The sequence below is a fragment of the Mesoplodon bidens genome (assembly GCF_964165515.1).
Source record: "Mesoplodon bidens genome assembly, chromosome: 8".
Lineage (NCBI taxonomy): Eukaryota > Metazoa > Chordata > Mammalia > Artiodactyla > Ziphiidae > Mesoplodon > Mesoplodon bidens.
In genome coordinates this window covers 47,932,713-47,952,674 of record NC_138165.1, presented here as the reverse complement: position 1 = coordinate 47,952,674, position 19,962 = coordinate 47,932,713, and the positions used below count along the sequence as shown (strand labels likewise).

Genomic DNA, 19,962 nt, shown 5'->3' with positions numbered 1-19,962 from the left:
CAGTTGTTCAGGGCCGCCTCTGTGTGCAGGTGAATGAGTAGGGTGGCCAGCGGCTGCGATGAGGAACCGAGGGAGCTGGACCCCTGGCCTTGGCTGCTTTCTTCCTGTCCCAGCACCTGAGGTAAGGGGTCGGTCCCAGGCTACTTCCTCCACAGGGACTTAAGATAAGAAAGAAAGCCCTTTCAGTGTGGGGGGAGAGGTTTAGTCTCTAATAAAAAGGAGCTTTAGCGCTGGGATTGTGGCTGGCATTCTCATTGTCTGGAGTTGTTTGTGCCGTGGATATGTAGAATTTTAAAACAACAACCAAGGGTGGAGACCACTTTCTTTGGGTCCCTGAAAGCCTGTCACATTTGTGGTTGTGTAGAAGCTCTCCCCTCCGGCCACCATTTTCAGACTGTAGAAATCCTTTCTCTGGGCAAGTTGGCATTTTTGAGAAAACTGAAGCTTGAACCTCCAACCCTTACCCTGTAGTCTTCAAGTTTTTGCTTCCCCCGTTACCAGGGAAACCATTACCAGAAGTTGGATATACGTGCGAACATTTTCTCTCTCTCAATATAGCTTGACACAAACTCTTGAGGGCTGCCAGGATTAAAAAAAAAAATCCTGCCACTTAGTTTTTCTTTTTTTAGCTACCCGAGGAAAAATCCTGCTTTCTTTTCTGATCCCAGTTCACACTCCAAAACCTCAGACCAGTACAACGTGTATTAAATTTTTAAAAGAACCAACAAAACAACAGAAACTAACCAGTGTCATAAAATTGAGAGGCCAAAAAAGCAAACAAACCAACCTAATCAGGGCCTGAAATAGATGGAGCTGATTGCCTGGCTTGATTTTTCTGTAAATGGCCTTGGAGAGAACACCCCCTTATGGGGCTCCTGTCCCCACCCCTCCGTGCTTTTAGGAATGAGGACTTCCTCCCTTTATATAGAGATGGTGGGTCAGGGAATATTAATTATGCATCATTCCGCTTTCAGTGATGTTTATGTGGATGAAGTAGGATCGAGGGAAATGAGCACTAAATATATTTTAATCACCTTTGCTGCTTTGAAAGAATTCCCACAGATAAACGTCAGCTCATAGCAGCGTCAGTCCATCTGTCCACACGCCTCCCCTCATCCCTGGGTGAGAGAGAGGGAAGCGGCCTGCAGCGTGTGGCACAGTCTGATTCTTGTGTAACTAAAAGAAATTCCCGATGCTCTTGGGCCAGGGTCATCTTGCTAGCACAGTCACTGAAAAAACAGAGGCCCTAAATTCTACTCAGGGCCCAGTTGGTTTCTGGGCTGATCGGATTGTCACCATGTGTCTCAGTTTACAGAGTGGGACCCTGTTGCCCCAGCTGTGGCGTAGCTCTGCTCTGAAGGGGCTTAGCGCGGCCTTCTCAAGAAACCTCCCCAAGGAGCCCGACTGGGCCAGGGTTTAAACCGACCCAAATCAGATCTTCAGGAGAGAAATCCTATTCTACACCTCACTCCAGAGACTCAGGGCACGATAATGTTTGGGTTTTTTTTTTCCCACCTCAACTGATCTGAAGAGATCAACGTGGAGAAGAAAACTCAAGTACCTTTCTACTAAAAAGAAAGTATACTGCTCGATACCTGTTTCGATTTTGATATTACCAGGAGAAAGTGTGTCTGCCGCCTTCTTCATTAATATATTCTGTAGCCATGTGAGTCCATTTCTTTTTATTTTGTGGAGTAGTGGAGGCCCTCATTCCTGCTTTTATCTCACAATTCTACTTAAAGTGCAAATGGAGTTGAAATACATAATTTGTGTGAAAAATGAGATGGGCCATTTGGAAAATGTAATTCTAAAACAGGCAACCAGCACTAGCATGCAATCAAAGTAATGAATTAATTTTAATTTTTTTTCTTGCTCACAGATGTCCTTGAGGGTTATAATGGGACAATTTTTGCATATGGACAGACATCATCAGGAAAAACGCACACCATGGAGGTAAGGTTGCAGCGTGCTGTTATGTTGTCTCTGAGATGACTGAACGGAACTGGTGCTTTCAGCAAAATGCGAGGTGCATGCGGCTTTTTGACTGGGCAGTAGATGGTTAAGGGATGGTTATGTTTGTGTCACAATTTTTTATGTCTTTGAGAGTTTTAAAAATATTGTTGAGTAATAAAATCTCAGTAGTTCAGTATTTTAAAAAATCCTTTGTTGATAGCTCTGTCAAAATAGGAATAATAAATTCTATTTAAAATAATCATCGATAAGCTAAACAGTGGTGTGAGTATCCCTGTGGACTGCCGCCCCAATCTTACTGAGAAAGTCTGCTGTGAAAACCACTTAGTCTAAGAAGGGCCTCTGGGGAGGCGAGTCTCTTCTGAATAAATAAAAAATGGTAGGTCAGAGGTTGAGAGAAGTTGGCTTGTGGACCAAATGCAGCCCACAGACATATTTTTGTTTGATCTGCACAGTGTTTTTTGGGGGGGGGTTGTTTGTTTGTTTGTTTTTAATTGCAGGCAGTATTTAAAATGGGATGGTTTCAAACAATTCTAAGTGTCCAACTTTGGTTGAAAATGCTGAAGATCTAGCAACTCTGGGTGAAATTTCACCATAATATCAAGTATAAGCTTCACTGGAGCAGTGCTATTCATTGTCTTGTTCACCTTTATACTCACGTTGCTACTGTGTGGGACCGTGGTGGTCACCTAGGAAGGCTTCGATCAAGTATTTGTGAAAATGATAGCCTCATGGTGGCCCTGGCTGACCCACGTTTGTGGGGCTGGGCCCTCCAGTGTAACCTAGTCCCCTCCACACACATTGTGAGCAAGTGTTCAGCATCCTTCCTCGCAGACTTACACACCTGGCTTCTCTTTGCACTTGGGGGTGTGACACCAGCTCTAACTGTTAGCCCCGGAGCTCTGTGGCTCCAGGCTGTCTTCCAGACAAGACGCGCCTGCAGACAAAATTGGTCCCCTTTCCATCTTCTTTTCCTGCTTTTTGCCATGGATCGGACTCCTATATGGCCTTTGGGGCTGGATAATTCTTCTGAAGGCTGGGCCCACCTGACAGGTGAGGAGAGGTGAAGAGCAGTTATTATAAGAAACGACACAGAGGAAGTTTGGGGAATTTAGCTTACAAGCAGCAGGGTAAGATGAATCCTTAATCCTTCAAGCTTATGTTTTTCATTTACTGTCCCCTCTTGGGAATGTCACTGAGACGCTGCTGCAGAATTGGTTTAGCTTATGAATCATTGCTATTGAAGAAAAGATTTCAAAGGCTCGAGGCTAAAATCCTCAGGGCTCTGATGTTCTGCTCACACCGATTTCAAGTGTGGGGTGTGCCTCTGGGGATCTCATTCCTGTTGTGTTGACTCGCTTCCCCCCACCCCCACCATCTTGCTGGATACAGAGTGGTTCAGAGATTGTATGGATTAAAAGAAGAACGAGGTTTATTTGCCACCTTTTCTAGACGGAGCAGGACTGTTTCCTGACACCTGAGCCTTTCCGTCTCTCTTCTCTGCATCTCACATCCTACTGCAGTACTCCTTGGAAATGGTGGTACAGGCACGGCCGTCCCCACTCTCCGGCTCTGGCCCCTCGCCTGCCTCTCCTCCTGGGCCCCAGACCCTTAACCTTCTAGGCGCTAGAAAAGCCGCAGTGATATACATTTCCTAAGTTCCACCCACTTCAGTAACCATGGACAGAACCTTCTTCATGGGTCATAAGGCATGGGACAGAGAGAGAGAGAGGGAGAGGGAGAGGGAGAGAGAGAGAGAGAGAGAGAGAGAGAGAGAGAGAGAGAGAGATTAAGAGATGGCTTCTCATGAGGGAATCATTCCTTAGTTCTTTGGAAAATTACCAAACAATATACAATACAAAAAATGCAATATTTAAAATCCCCCCACATCTTACAAAATTGCCTCTACGAGTGACCTTTTAAGCTTTGGGATTAATTCGTCTTTGGGAAATACAAAGTGTTTGCTAAATGTCAGAAATTTAAATTGTAAACTATCAAAGGAGAGACCTGTCCCCAGAGTAAAACCTTAGTTTGTGTTTTGTGTGTATGGCAGGGGTAGGTGGGTGTGAGGAGATGGCAAAGAGGTATGCCAGCTCTTTCACACTAAAATTGGAGATGTCTTATTAAATGAGGGCATCGCCAGCCCTCTGTGACTCACGGTGTCAGCCACGCAACTCCTGGAGCAGTGCTGTGGGTCCAGAGGGAACCACGGGACCCAAAGGGAATGGGATTCTGTGCGGGCCACTCTAACAGTTGCCTAAATTCTGTCTCCTTTCCATCCTTGTCAGTTTTAAAAGGTTGCTAGTAATGAGCTGCTTTTCTTTATCGTGACTTTGAAGGATCACATGCTTAGGCCCACAGGAGGAAGGAGAGGGGTGGCTGTGGGTCCTTTCCAGCACCTTCTCACCCCCTACACACACTTCATCTGGCTCTTTCTGTTGGGTGATTTTAGGTTGGAGAAAAGGTAGGGGATATTTTAGAGGAAAACAGAGGAAAGGAGGAACCCCAAGCTGAAATCCAGAGACTGTAGGAGACCAGGAAACCCAAGATCCTGGAATGCAATTAAATTAAAAAAAAACCCGCAGGGCTCTCACCATCTGAAAGGAGGATTTTCTGTATTCGGCATTACACATTGTGATCCTTTAAAGGCTTTTGCAAGGGGCTGTTAACTCCCTGAATGGACAGCGCTGTCACATTTAAAAGCTGTTTTTCATTTTAATCCCCTCCGTTTTGGGTCTGACATCTAATGGTGATTCCATACCTTCTCCTGAGGGGAACAAACAGATGAGCCGACATAAAATTGGAAACATTAGCTTCTGAAAATGGCGCGTTTCAGGCGGATTTTCACTGCAAAGAGGAAATACTTGGCAGTGTTGGTGCTAAGCTCCATAGGACCCTTGGTGCACTGGGCCCTGGCTGGGCTCTGGTGGGCAGCGCTCAGGGGAGGGTTGGAAGAGAGGTCCCTGGGTGCCGGCTGCCCGGGGAAGAGAGGGCTGGGCCTTTGTTCAGCGCGGGAGGCTGGGAAGGGCTTCTCTCGGCCCCGTGCCTCACTTTGTGGCCCTCTTCTGCACACGGATTTAGATGGATGGAGACACGCAGTGTTTTTCCTTCTGCCCAAAGGGACACCTAGAGGCCCTGGAAGGGTGCAGGCTGCCCTGCAGCGAGGAGTTGCCAAGTGATTTTTAATGAGCCTGTCTGAGTGCATTGGTGCTCTTGCGCTGACAGGCCCCCTGCTCTCCCATCTTAAGTGTTTCAGGAAACTCTGTCCTGCTTGGGAGGCTGAGGCGGCCACTGGGGCTGGAACAAAGGGAGTCTTGTTCCATGGCCAGTGGCCTGGGTCTGCTTTCTGCTTTCACATGTGCTCCGAGAAGGCCACCTTCAGAAGTGGGAAAAGTTGGTTTTTTTGTTTTGTTTTTTTTTTTGCAGTACGTGGGCCTCTCACTGTTGTGGCCTCTCCCGTTGCGGAGCACAGGCTCTGGACGCGCAGGCTCAGCAGCCATGGCTCACGGGCCCAGCCGCTCCGCGGCATGTGGGATCTTCCCGGACCGGGACACGAACCCGCGTCCCCTGCATCGGCAGGCGGACTCTCAACCACTGCGCCACCAGGGAAGCCTGGGGAAAGTTTTTGAAGAGGATTATACAGGATGCAGGCATTAAAATGTCTCTTCTTTTTGCTTTATGGGAGAAACAAGATGATGGAGTTGGACATTCCACTTGAGTCCATCCCTGATCCTCCAGCCGACTAAACCTGTCGTTGTTCTCTCAGTTCCTACCTTTGTTCTGTTACTCCCATCTCCTCTCCTCTGCCCACATCCTCTTTGTTCATCCTTAATCTTACTCATCCCTCAGGATTTGGTGTCTCTCAGGGAAGCCATCCGTATCACCCCAGCTGGAAGGGACTTTTCTGTTCTCTGAGTTTCTATAGCTCTTTGCCTCCTGGCTACCTTTTATTGCCTGAGGTGACTGTTTATTGTATGTGTACATGTGCATTTCATTTGCAAAGCAGTCAACATAGATGCAGTGAAGACCTTTCTGGAATACCTCTCTGTCCCATACACACACCACACACCATCTGTCCTCACCACACACATACCCCACACCCCTCCACGCCACACACCCACCACACATCGACAGCCCTGCACACACATCCACATGCCACTCACACCCACACACTGCACACACCATGTATACTGCAGATACACACACTACATGAACACACAGCCACAGCACACCCAAACTACATATATCACCACCACAGAAATCAGCACTACACACACCTACATGACACACATCCACACCACACACCACACATACACACACTACACACCATGTACATTAACACCACACACACACACCACACATACACACACTACACACCATGTACATTAACACCACACACACAAACACACACACACACAGATTGTTTTGGCAGCCTTGGTTTACTGAGCATAAAGGCCCTCACGACTCTTGGGTTTATGAGCTAGAGCAAGCATCCCAGCCCCTAAACCTGTGGTAGACTTGGACATCACTCTGTCACTGAGGGGATGGGGGTATTATTAGGTGTTCTCCAAATGAATGTGTGCTCCTTCTCATGTGATTTTCGGGTTGGGTCTTCAGGGCAGCAAAACAGGAAGTGTCCAGATTCATCCTGGCTCTGCCTTGATTCTTACCCTGCCAAAGGCAAACAAGGCAAACACAGTACTTGTGTACACCCAGAATCAATTGGAAGATAAATCCGTTGAAAGGGAAAGCATCTAGGGAAACAGATTTGAGTCAATTATAAATGATTTTTAGATTATTGATCATTCTTCTTTGGCTGTGGGCCACTGAAGAGAAGCTAAAGGATTATGATGAATTATTAAAGAGCTCTGGGTGGCAGTGTAGAGGGCACACCTTGGACCCTCTTGAGTCAGATTGGCCCAGTGGTGTCGCATTTGACTGTGTTTTCACTGTAGGTACCATTTCTGCCAGCAAATTCCATAGTCCAGAGCAGGTGGGGTCCAATATTTGATTTGTTACTTTTTTTTTTTTTTTTTGCGCTACGCGGGCCTCTCAGTGTTGTGGCCTCTCCCGTTGCAGAGCACAGGCTCCGGACGCGCAGGCTCAGCGGCCATGGCTCACGGGCCCAGCCGTTCCGCGGCATGTGGGATCTTCCCAGACCGGGGCACGAACCCGTGTCTCCTGCATCGGCAGGCGGACTCTCAACCACTGCGCCACCAGGGAAGCCCCATTAGATATATATATTAATGGTTTGGGGTGGAAACATGTTTTCAGACTCTTCAAGTCAAGTAAACCCCAGCAGCTTCTTGCGAGAATGTATCATGAGCTGAATAATAACATTTATTGTCACTAAGCACATTATATATACTGTGTAATTTAAATTCTACAGTAATTCTATGCAGTAGATACTATACCAAGTATCATAAGCAGTGGGAGGAAATACATATGCACTGGCCACCCTGCCTTTAGGGATTGTACAGTTAAACTAAAAAACAATAGAAACACATCAAATGATTTAGGGTCCTTAGCAGATGAGGCATTCCAGAAGAGTACCTGTTTTCTGAGTAAGAGCCAGAGGCCAGATGTGTCTGAATTCGGCTTTTCTCTTGCTTTGAACAGAGTGGAAGGTCGGGAATCAGGTGCGTGAAGGAGGACTCATAATGGAAAGTGCTTTGTGGCCTGTAGTCAGTGCCAGGGTTCATGCAACTTCTTGCTTTTGGTAACTCAAATGTTGGCTCAGAAGTCATCTTGTTAGAGAAGCACCAGGCAGTGAACCTCTGAAAGAAAAAGAGGACTTGATTGAGGAAAACAAAGCAGATCTTGCAGGTATTGGGCAGATTTTGAACAAAGATGTATGAGTCAAAGTTGTAAAGGCTGTTGAGCATCCCTGGAAAACTAAAGAGCAGACTGGCTTTGCTTCCAGTTCCATTTCTTCCTAGAGTTTTAGAACTTCTGAAAGGCATGTGTGATTCTCTGGGGAGACAGTTGCTGGCAATCACTTTAGACGTGTGTTTGTATGCCAACGGGTTGTTTAACCTGTGATGGAACTTCTAAGTGTTCCTTTGGTGTGGGCATGAAGAAGGGTCTCTGAGAGTTGTGCCCCGAGGTCCTTGCTAAGCCTGTTGCTTGAAACACTTCTAGAACTCTTCTTTAGGAATTGCTTTCAGGTCCTATGCTGTCTCTTTTTGAAGCTCTTCAGAGGTGGCAAATTCTGGATCTTGAAAATGGATTTAGTGATAGTCCAAATAACAGAAACATTCTCCTATCCATCCACACCTTAGGTAAAATGAATAGAAATGGAAAAAGGCAGGGAAAGAATAAGAGAATATTTTATAAGCAGATTTATGTATTAGAAACAGTCAAAAATTATTTGGAACAGTTTGGGCTGGGAATTACAGATTTTAAAAAGAAATTGATAAAATGGATTTTCTTGATTGGTGTGTAAAGTGCTACTGAAGGTATTTCCAGAATAAGTTTCTTAGAAATTTTTGAGCAATGATGATGTGAATGAAACTGTATTTATCAGCTCTCAAGGTGATTTCATTAAGGCAGATTAACTTGGATTTGTAGGTTCTGGTCAGTTTGTAAAATTTCCAAAACAAAGCCCACATTTAGTATGTTACAGTCACACATGTAACCTCATTCTTTCTCCCTTTCTCTCCTTCCTACCCTCCTTCCTACCCACACACTCGCCCACATACACACTGATCTGCTGCCCGCAGTGACAGCACGAGGAGATATTGGGGGACTTCAAGGCCAGCAGGACATGCTCTCCCCTGCCTGGTTGAGTTACGCTAACTGTTGGTCTGTTGGCAGGTCGGGTAGATCTCCTAGTGAGCAGGCAGTCCTGCGTGGTGCTCCCTGTTCCACGGAGTCCTGTTTAAGAAGCCCAGGTTCGGTCCCTTCTCTCTCTCTCACGTGTCGCCCAGCACTCTTTAGCTCCCTGTGTTTGTCTTTTTCACTCACTAGGGGAAGCTACATGACCCTCAACTCATGGGCATCATCCCAAGGATCGCACACGACATCTTTGACCATATCTATTCCATGGACGAAAACCTGGAGTTCCACATCAAGGTAAGTGCTATTATTGAGTCCCAAGAGAAGAAACTGAGCCCCAAATCATGTTTCTTTGCTTTTCTCTTTTATGTATACATAGAAGATTTTATCTAATTTAAATGACATTCCTGTGATCAGCAGAACCATATTTATTAGTTAATGACTCAGGCTAATACTGAGGAAATACTGAGATAAGTAAAAGCCCTTTTTAGGATGGAATCATCTTGGTAGTTGTCTGAATTCTACCCTTTACCCTGTGGATTTCTGTAGGTCTGACTGGCCTGTGTCCATGATTCGGTGAGGACAGCATTTCCCAAAGTGTGTTCCATGGAATACAATCCCTCATGTTATTACTCAGTGGGCTACAATGGAAAAGGCGTATGTGGTCAAATTAGCTGGGAAAATGCTTTGTTGAACAATGTTAAACTTAGCCCAAGCTTAAATATGCTAACGTGTAATGCAGTTCTGCAAAGTGGACATGTACTATATTACATTTCCTATCTTATTTGACTGTGGACATACTTTACTCTTCTTGGAGGATGACAGACTAGTATTTTGAGGAGCGCATTCTGAGAAATGTTAGGAAAGGGAATTCTTTTCCTCCTTGTTTTTGTTTTTCAAACCTATGTTCTGGCTTAAATTTGAATTGAAAGAGATTTCTACTCTCAACTATAGCTGTGAATTCATAACATTTGGTAGAAGGGGTATATTCATTGGAACGCCTTTGTCTGCAAGTGACTGAAAGCTACTCGTTTAAGCAAATAGAGGAAGTTGTTATAAGATACAGAATCTGACAGCAGGCATGGGGGCGGGGAGTTGTGGAGAAGTAAGGAATCCAGGCTCTGCTTTTCCTATTTTTTTTTTAACTTAAAAAAAATTACGATATAGTTCACATACCATAAATTTAACCTTTTTAAAGTGTACAGTTTGATGGTTTTTAGTATATTTTCAAAATTGTACAACCATGATCACTATTTACTTCCAGAACATTTTCATTACCCCCAAAAGAAACTCCATCTCCATTACAGTCCCCACGCTTTTTAATTTCTTTAATCCCCACCCTCTTGCTTAATTTCTTTCCCTTGTTCCAGACCATCTTTCTCTTTTCTGTGTATGGGAAAGAGGGTGCATGGCAGCTTCTGCTCTACATTCCCTTATTTCCAATTCCTCATTCCCCTGGGGAGGGGCCCATTGGCCCAGCCTCCAGTAGGTACCCCCCGCCCCCAGCTCCGATGAGCTGTGTCCAGGATGCACGTGGCTGGTAGGGTCCCCGCCACAGTGACTGGGGACGGGGTTCACAAGGAGGTGGAGGAGAAAGGGGCAGTTAGCAGACTTGGAGGTGAGCAGATCAACCAAGAGGCTGATCATCCTTGAAGGCTGGGACCCAAGTGCCTAGGCCCATCATTTTAGAGGTGAGAAACTAAAGTTCAAAGATATAGAGCCAGATGGCCAGAGTGACATGTCCTCGGCAGAGTTGAGATTTATTGATTTAATTAATTAATTTAATTAATTAATTTTTGGCTGCGTTGGGTCTCCGTTGCTGTGCGCGGGCTTTCTCTAGTTGTGGTGAGCGGGGCTACTCTTTGTTGCAGTACGCGGGCTTCTCACTGCGGTGGCTTCTCTTGTTGCAGAGCACGGGCTCTAAGCGCACGGGCTTCAGTAGTTGTGGCTCGCGGGCTCTAGAGCGCAGGCTCAGTAGTTGTGGCACGTGGGCTGTGTTGCTCTGTGGCATGTGGGATCTTCCCGGACCAGGGCTTGAACCCGTGTCCCCTGCATTGGCAGGTGGATTCTTAACCACTGCGCCACCAGGGAAGCCCCAGAGTTGAGATATAGATTCTTGATCTGACCAACCCCACGTGCAGTACCTGTTCCATTATATTAAATTTCCACCTTTACTTATTTCTGCTGTGTACCTTCCCCAAATTATATTTAAACAAGTCAGAAACTGTTTGCCCAATTATAAAGTACATCCAGCAAATCTTTTTCTTTACAGCTCCTTTTGTTGGCTGAAGCCAGCTTCTCCTCCTTGCTAGAGTTTTTTATATCTGAGGATACAGACACTTGTTGCTTTGATGGGATCAAGATTTAGGAGCTTAGTGCATCTTTAAGTCTGTTTGCATAGAAATACCTTAAACCACTATAGGGCTCTTATGGGATAATCCTGGAGTAAGATGTTAAACCAATTATTGCCCTCAAAATAAGGTCTCATATTAGAATCTCATTAAGATAAAAATAGCCCCAGCATGAAGGGGAAGGAGAGGAGGAACAACACTCACGTCTAGGGTTGAATTTTACAGTCCAGGTTCCTGTCCTGCATTTGTAGTTAGGCTGTCTTATTTCACAAATAATAATTGTAAATGAGCAAGTTAGTTATTGACTGCTTCTTATTTTGAACTGAGTAGTGACAGGCTTAATCAAGAAAAAGAGGCTTGGTTAAGGCAATATTGAAAATCTGTTCCTTAAAGTGAGTCTCACAGAGGCTTTATTTATTTATACATCTTTATTGGAGTATAATTGATTTACAGTGTTGTGTTAGTTTCTGCTGTATAACAAAGTGAATCAGCTATATGCATACATATATCCCCATATCCCCTCCCTCTTGAGCCTCCCTCCCACCCTCCCTATCCCACCCCTCTAGGTGGAGCTGATCTCCCTGTGCAATGCAGCTGCTTCCCACTAGCTATCTGTTTTACATTTGGTAGTGTATATATGTCAGTGCCACTCTCTCACTTCGTCCCAGCTTACCCTTTCCCCCACCCTTCCCCCTGCACCACCCCCCCGCCCCCCTGCCGTGTTCTCAAGTCCATTCTCTATGTCTGCGTCTTTATTCCTGTCCTGCCCCTAGGTTCTTCATAACCATTTTTTTTAAGATTCCATATATATGTGTTAGCAAACAGTATTTGTTTTTCTCTTTCTGACTGACTTCTCTCTGTATGACAGTCTCTAGGTCCATCCACCTCACTGCAAATAACTCAATTTCATTTCTTTTTATGGCTGAGTAATATTCCGTTGTATATACGTGCCACATCTTCTTTATCCATTCATATGTCGATGGACACTTAGGTTGCTTCCATGTCCTGGCTATTGTAAATAATGCTGCAATGAACACTGTGGTACATGACTCTTTGAATTATGGTTTTCTCAGGGTATATGCCCAGTAGTGGGATTGCTGGGTTATATGGTGGCTCCATTTGTAGTTTTTTAAGGAGCCTCCATACTGTTCTCCATAGTGGCTGTATCAATTTACATTCCCACCAACAGTGCAAAAGGGTTCCCTTTTCTTCACACCCTCTCCAGCATGTCTTGTTTGTAGATTTTTTGATGATGGCCATTCTGACCGGTCTCACCGAGGTTTTAAATATTATTTCTGAACATGCTTTCTCCTAGTGCCAAACAATGCTTATTTATTTTTCTTCCATCTAGTTTTACAAACTACTTGAGGTGATAAAAATAACAAAATTCAACCCCCCACCCCAAAGCAACCACTATCTGCTATGGTGAAAAGAAACTAATAAATCAGAATTCTCTTTCTACTTATATTAAATGAACAAGATTCTAATTGCCAGATTTCCTAATATCTAGTTCACAACCGGTCTTTGGATGTCATTAATTTTCTCTGTAACCTATGGAAATAAGGGCACAAGCTTAAGATCTCAAAGATAACAGGAAAGTCTTAATGAAGACCAGACAATTCTGAAATACATAGAATGGGTTGGAACCAGGGTTGAGTGGGCTGCAGAAGGGCTGGGTTAGAAATGTCTAAGGTTAGAGGCCAAGCAGACCCTAGGATTCCAGCCACAGGGAGAGGTTTCCAGAGCAGTAGGTCTTGCAAAGGTCAGGTAGTTGTATCTATGACAGAGAGGGTCAGTGACAGGGCTGTTTGACAGACATTCAAGGGTGCAGAGGTTGTTAGGGAGAGGATGCTCAGCTACAGATTCCAGGGTTTGAAGCCAGGACCCCAGATCTCAGAGAAACGGGGCACCAGGATGTTCCAGGCTGAGACATGGACAAAAGATAATGAAACAGGGCTGAGCAGGGTTGGGACTAGTGCTGGGTTAGGGAGTGTTCACCTTCCCCTGCCTCGAGGCAGGACTGGTCCAGAGCTGGGATGTAGGGGTGAGATTTCACAGGTAGAGTTACATCCCAACTTTACAACTACTTTTCAACTTTTAAAACACCTTTTTGGCTCAATCCTCTGTTTACATTTCAAAAAAAAAAAAACAACCCATGAACTTGAGGGAGAGGACAGTTGATCTGGTCTGCAGAAGGCAAGTGTAGACAGTACAGAATCCTAGAGGGAATTTTTGATATCATCACGTCGAATGGCTTCATTTGACAGATGGGAACGTTGAGGTCTAGGGTCTTGGTTACTTGTGAATTAAATCTCCAAGATCACGTGTCCAGTTAAAGTTGTTCTCAGATATCAGGCTGAGATAAGATAAGAATCACCTGGGGAGTTTAGAAGCGGATTCCTAAATCCTATTCTTGGAGATTCTGATTCAGGAGGATTGCAGTAGGGTTCAGGGCAATTTAAACAGACGCTATGGGAGATGCTGATATAGGCAGTGCTGGGACTGAAGTTTGAGAATAACTAATTGGAAGGCGTCCTTTCCCTCTCACAGTCTAGTTGTGTTTCATTAAATTGCGTTTTGTTCAAATCCTTCCTGGACTCCCCAAAGCTGGCCACTATCACCAGCTCTCTCCCTGTTACTGTTCTGTAGTTACAAGCAAACTGCCCTTATCCCCCTCCCCACCTTCTTCATGTGAATGTTTGGAACATGCTCCCTCCCTGGTCTGAAGAGGCTGTTAATGTCATGCCTGAGGTGAGGTCTACTGATTTTTGACAGTTACTTGCAAAGGACATGTTCTGTTCTAGCTGTTGTCATACCTAGAAGTTTGCTTGGTGCTCATCTAAGGTGAAAAGGTAGAGTCTTCCTATAAGGCTGTCTAGCACAGGATGTAAATAACACCTGGCTGGAAGTGAAGGGAACTCTGATGTGGGTATGGAGAGTGGCCCATTGAGCAGGGACTTGTAGAGCAAGCTGACAAGCAGGAAGCAGGAGGCCAGGGGAGTGGGCTGGAGCTCTGCCCTCTAGACTCTGAATCTTCACTTTGTAGACCTCTTCTTACTCTTCGTGGCATAACAAAAAGCTTTTACAAGTTCTAATAATGATGTTTTTGAAATACAGGGTGGCATTTCTGTTTCAAAATCAATTTGTTTTTAATCAGGTTTCCTATTTTGAAATCTACCTGGACAAAATCAGGGACTTACTCGATGGTGAGTAACCCGAATTCTTGTCTTTTATTTGTTCTGTAACTAAAGTCCAGAAAGGTTGGCATGATTTACAGCACTTCTGCTTAAGGAATTTATAGGGATGTTCTATTGCCTTCAGGCTATCTGCTTATTCTCAGCCAAAACTTTAACTTAAGTCATTGCAAAGTGATTAGATTTACCTATCTTCTGTAACAATTTCTATTTTTTCTCCAATACAGGGTCTTTAACTTTTGTTTTCTTCTTTGCATGTCATCATCATGATCTCTGTAGTATCCAAGACAAACTTGGCCGTTCATGAAGATAAAAACAGAGTCCCGTACGTAAAGGTATGAGGAAAACTTGATTGATGATGCAATTGATTTCTCTCCAGTCACTGTCATAATTATTACATAAGATGCCCAGAATATTACCTAAAAAGTGCATATAGATATTTAATCATGTTCCTTATATTTAATATTCATCTGGTTAAAAAAACTGACTCTTAATTTCTTCAGTTATTTCTATGTAAGTATATCACAGATGTCAAATCACATGAGGTAAGAACTGGAGAACTGAACATTTATTATTCACATTTAAAGAGGCTCTGGCATTGAGTACATTTGTTCATACTTTGCACTTAGGAGAAACCTGTCATAGCATTATGTCTACAACTTCAGTATCTAATTAAAGTTGGTGGCTAGATTGAAAGGCAAAGCAAGATTTCATCCATTTCTTTTTCCGTCATTGGTTTCCTTCTTTATTTTCTGTCTCCACTGCTGATGAGTATGGATATGTACTTAAAATCTGGCATTTATTTTATGGTTTACTTCTGGGTTTCCTAGCGTTTGCTCAGACTTCTTTTTAATGTACACTGCAAAGCCTAGGTAAGGAGGAAAAGTTGTTGGGTCGACAGTGCAGCCTTTCTCTGGATTGACAGCTCTAGAAGAGAAGTGGGAAAATGTCTAGCTGTTTCAAAGTCATGTTGCTTTTCAGTTTTTCCATGACCAACCTGATCTGGCTGTCTTGCAGGGGTGCACCGAGCGGTTTGTGTCAAGCCCGGAGGAGGTCATGGACGTGATAGATGAAGGCAAAGCAAACCGCCACGTGGCTGTAACGAGTAAGCCTGGGGTGCTGTTTCCTCCCCTCTAACTTAGGACACAAACGTCTGCCAACCAACCAGGTTGGGTGGGGGTAATGAGGTCCAAATGGAATAATGCAGGGGAAGGCGGTTGTAAAGCAGTTTCTGGCACTCAAAACACAGGGGTGTAAGCAGTACCAGCGGGCCTGGGCAGGTCCTGGGAAACAGCGCCTCCTGCTGTCCAGGGGCCTGTTGGAAATGTCTGGTGACACTCACTGACTGGGCCCTGGTAACAGCCTAAGCCTGAACACTGGGGTAAACAACCAACCAACCAACTAAAGGGGGAAGAAAGTAAGCTTCTAAGTTCATTGTTTAAAAAAATCCAGGGCCTCCCTGGTGGCGCAGTGGTTGAGAGTCCGCCTGCCGATGCAGGGGATACGGGTTCGTGCCCCGGTCCGGGAGGATCCCATATGCCGCGGAGCGGCTGGGCCCGTGAGCCATGGCCGCTGAGCCTGCGCGTCCGGAGCCTGTGCTCCGCAACGGGAGAGGCCACAACAGTGAGAGGCCCGCATACCGCAAAAAAAAAAAAAAAAAAAATCCAAACCAACAGATTCTATAGGCCAGTCATACGCATGGAAAGAAACCATGTTAGATTTCTGCCCTTTGTAAACAAGGAAAAGAAAGGCATGGAGGAACGGGAGCTTGACTGTAAACTTTGTGATGCCTTGTTGGTAACAAACATAGGTCAGCTGGTTTACCTTGCGATGTCTTCCTCGGCCCGTCTCAGGGAAGCAGGTCACATGGTGTTAGAGCAGCAGAGTTTCCATGAAAAGATGGGGGCTATCTGTCTTATTCAGATGAGATGTGCACAGATGAGAGTGAGTTCATGTGAAGAGGACTTGAAAGAATGAAGGATTTCTAACTTTGTTTTTTAATACTTATTTATTTGGCTGCGCCGGGTCTTAGTTGCGGCAGGTGAGATCTTTTAGTTGCGGCATGCAGGCTCTCAGTTGCAGCACGCGGGATCTAGTTCCCTGACCAGGGATCGAATCCAGGCCTCCTGCATTGGGAGCACGGAGTCTTAGCCACTGGACCACCAGGGAAGTCCCTGAAAGATTTCTAGCTTTGAAGAGAGAAAAATGTCTGGGGAGGGCATGTGGGCAATGCAGTGTTTCTTAACATATTTTTCATAATATCTTCAAGGTGCTGACATTAAGAAAGAGAGTCAGCTTGCTTTGTTTGATCTGAATGAGTAGACCACCCAGGATTGTTGAAGCTACATGGAGGCAGATTTTAACCTTTCACAAGAAGAACTCTAGTCCCTAATGCTGCCCCAAGTAAAACCTGCTACCTGGGGAGGTAGTGAGTTCCCCGCATGGTGTAGAAGAGATTCAAGCTTTGCTTGGTTGACTGGTGCTATGATCCTTTGATCCAGAACTGTAATTCTCAACTGTTTCCCTACCCCCACAAATGTATCAGATGATATTCATATACATGGCAAGTTTCATAGGTGAGCCTAGACCTGTATACAGTGTAGGTTAAACTCTTCTTCTTTCTCTTCTGCTTATGCGCATATAGGAAAGAATGTAAGACTGATATTCTTATACTAATAGCATCTCTCATTTGTAAAGAAGTTTTTCACTGTTTCTTAAGTTATTGTTAGTTATGAATTATTCATGACATACCTGAAAGTCCATCTTGGCCCCCTGGTTCAGAACTGTTGGTCCAGAACATTACTATCTTTCTTATCATTCTGGTAAGTTTTTTTTTTATTTTGTTACATTATGCATAACATAAAATTTACCATTTTAACCACTTTTAAGTGTACAATTTAGTGGCATTAAGTATATTCACAATATTTGCAACCATCACCACTTCCTATTTCCAGAATTTTTTTTCCAGTATTTTTAATTATCCCAAAGTGAAACTCCATATCCATTGAATAATAACCCTCCATACTCCCTCCTCCCAACCCCTGGTAACCACCACCCTACTTGCCGTCTCAGTGAATTTGACAACTCTAGGTACTTCATATAAGTGGAATGATACAAGTCCTTTTGTGACGTGCATGTTTCCCTCAGCATAATGTCCTCAAGATTCATCCATGTAGCATGTGTCAGAATTTCCTTCCTTTTTAAGGCTGAATAATGTTCCATTGTATACATAGACCACATTTTGTTTTCCATTCATCCACAGATAGACATTGTGTTGCTTCTAACTTTTGGCTATTGTGAATGATGTTGCTATGAACATGGAGGTATTTATAAATATCTGTTCAAGTTCCTGCTTTCAGTTCTTTTGGGTAAATACCCAGAAGTAGAAGTAGAATTGCTGGATCATACGGTAATTCTCCTTTTAATTTTTTAAGGAACAGCCAGACTGTTTTCCATAGCAGGTGCACCATTTTATATTCCCACCAACAGTGTGCAAGAGTTTTAATTTCTCCATATCCTTGCCAACACTTCTTATTTTCTGGGTTTTTTTTTCTTTTTAATCATCATACTGATGGGTGTGAAGTGCTATCTCATTGAGATTTTGATTTGCATTTCCCTAATGATTAGTGATGTTTAGCATTTTTTCATATGCTTATTGGCCATTTGTGCATCTTCCTTGTAGAAGTGCTATTCAAGTCCTTGGCCCATTTTTTTAAAATTGGGTTGTTTGGCTTTTTGCTGTTGTTTATTTGTAGGAGTTCTTTATATATTCTGGATCTCAATCCCTTATCAGATATATGATGTACAAATATTTTCTATTCTGTGGGTTACCTTTTCACTGTTGATAGTGTCCTTTCACACACAAAAGTTTATATATATATATAGTGTGTGTGTGTAGCGGGGGGCGGTACGCGGGCCTCTCACTGCTGTGGCCTCTCCCGTTTTGGCTATTCAGGGACCCTTGAGATTCATCTGAATTTTAGGATGGACTTTTCTATTTCTGCAAAAAACGTCATTGTGATTTTGATAGAGATGACATTGAATCGGTTGGTAGTATGGACATCTTAATAATATTAAGTCTTTTAATCCAAGAACAAGGATTATTCTTCCATTTATTTGTGTATTCTTTAATTTCTTTTAGCAACATTTTATAGTTTTCAGTGTATGCCTCTCACTTCCTTGGTTAAGTTTATTCCTAAATATCTTATTCTTTTTGTTCTTATTTTAAATGGAATTGTTTTCTTAATTTCCTTTTTGGATTGTTCATTATTGTTATATATAATGCAACTGATTTTTTTTTTTTGCGGTACGCGGGCCTCTCACTGTTGTGGCCTCTCCCATTGCGGAGCACAGGCTCCGGACGCGCAGGCTCAGTGGCCATGGCCCACGGGCCCAGCCGCTCCGCGGCATGTGGGATCTTCCCGGACCGGGGCACGAACCCGTGTGCCCTGCATCGGCAGGTGGACTCTCAACCACTGCGCCACCAGGGAAGCCCAATGCAACTGATTTTTATGTATTGCATTTGTATCCTGCAACTTTGCCAAATTCACTAGTTCCAACGTTTTTGTGGAATCTTTTAGGGTTTTTTCCCACATAATCTGGTTAGATAGTTTTGAGAAATAATTGCTAGTGGGGTTGAGTAAAACAGTCACTGGGGTCTCTGCCTGCCTGGTGAGCAAAGACCAGGGTCCAAGAAGATTTTTATTTTTGGCGCTTGGTCCTAATGAAGCATATTTCATCTTTGAGACCTTCTCTGTGCCTAGCATGGGTTATAGAAGAAATGTATGTCTTAATCCTTCCTTAAGAAAGTCATAATTCTTCCTTAAGAAAGCTTATGATATCACTGATAAGGCAAGGCTTACACACATGAAGAAGATGGAATACATCAGGTACTAGTCAGAATGATAAAGGCTGAGGGACTTAAAATGAGGCAGGGGAGGAAGACTTGAGCTCTTCAAGGAGAGAGGTAGGCTGGATTGGCGTGTTGGTGGATGGCGGCTTCAGGCAGAGCTCGAGACTCTGTTGTCTTAAACCACTGACCACGATTTTTAGATTAATTTCTTTGCCACGTGAAAATATTTTAAATCTTTCATTTCTAGAGTGAGCATTGTTTTGCAGGAGAAGAGGTCTCAGGTAATTTTTTAAATTGAGTGGACTTACAAAAAAAGGAGCTATTAGGCATGATTTGTTGTGTTTTTTATTGAGATGCTTGCAACCTAAATTTATATGTTCATTGTAGAGCAGTAAACTGTTTTCCTTTTCAGACATGAATGAACACAGCTCTAGAAGTCACAGTATCTTCCTGATTAATATTAAACAAGAGAATGTAGAGACTGAAAAAAAACTCAGTGGGAAGCTTTATCTAGTTGATTTGGCTGGGAGTGAAAAGGTAATTTGTTCTTTATTTGTATTATCCACAGTTTCCCCGTTATTTGCTTCAGTGTGCAATGGGATAATTTTTATGTCTTTCTATTCCCTGGTTTTAAAGAGCTTTTAAAGTTTCTGATGTTGTGCTAAGGTGTTATTAAATTTAACCTTCATTTCTCTGCTCTTTCTTTTCTGGTCCTGAAGTCCCCTATTCATGTCACAGGAGGTGTTTTGAATACCAACCTGATTTATGCCTAATAGACCCTGATGATGACATGAGGCAAGTGTTGGTGTGAACTTAG

The 19,962-nt window shown here is 43.8% G+C and overlaps 1 protein-coding gene across 1 annotated transcript in view; it reads left to right on the top strand.

The window, feature by feature from the left end:
* Nucleotides 1–19,962, top strand: part of KIF5C (kinesin family member 5C) — a gene marked incomplete at its 5' end in the record, with an annotated part of 173,853 nt that overhangs the window by 62,056 nt on the left and 91,835 nt on the right. The window contains 6 exons of the mRNA XM_081241905.1: nt 1,880–1,953; nt 8,941–9,045; nt 14,257–14,305; nt 14,573–14,628; nt 15,311–15,398; nt 19,558–19,682. Coding sequence (XP_081098031.1) covers nt 1,880–1,953; nt 8,941–9,045; nt 14,257–14,305; nt 14,573–14,628; nt 15,311–15,398; nt 19,558–19,682 — 497 coding nt within the window. The remainder of the gene's footprint in view (nt 1–1,879; nt 1,954–8,940; nt 9,046–14,256; nt 14,306–14,572; nt 14,629–15,310; nt 15,399–19,557; nt 19,683–19,962) is intronic.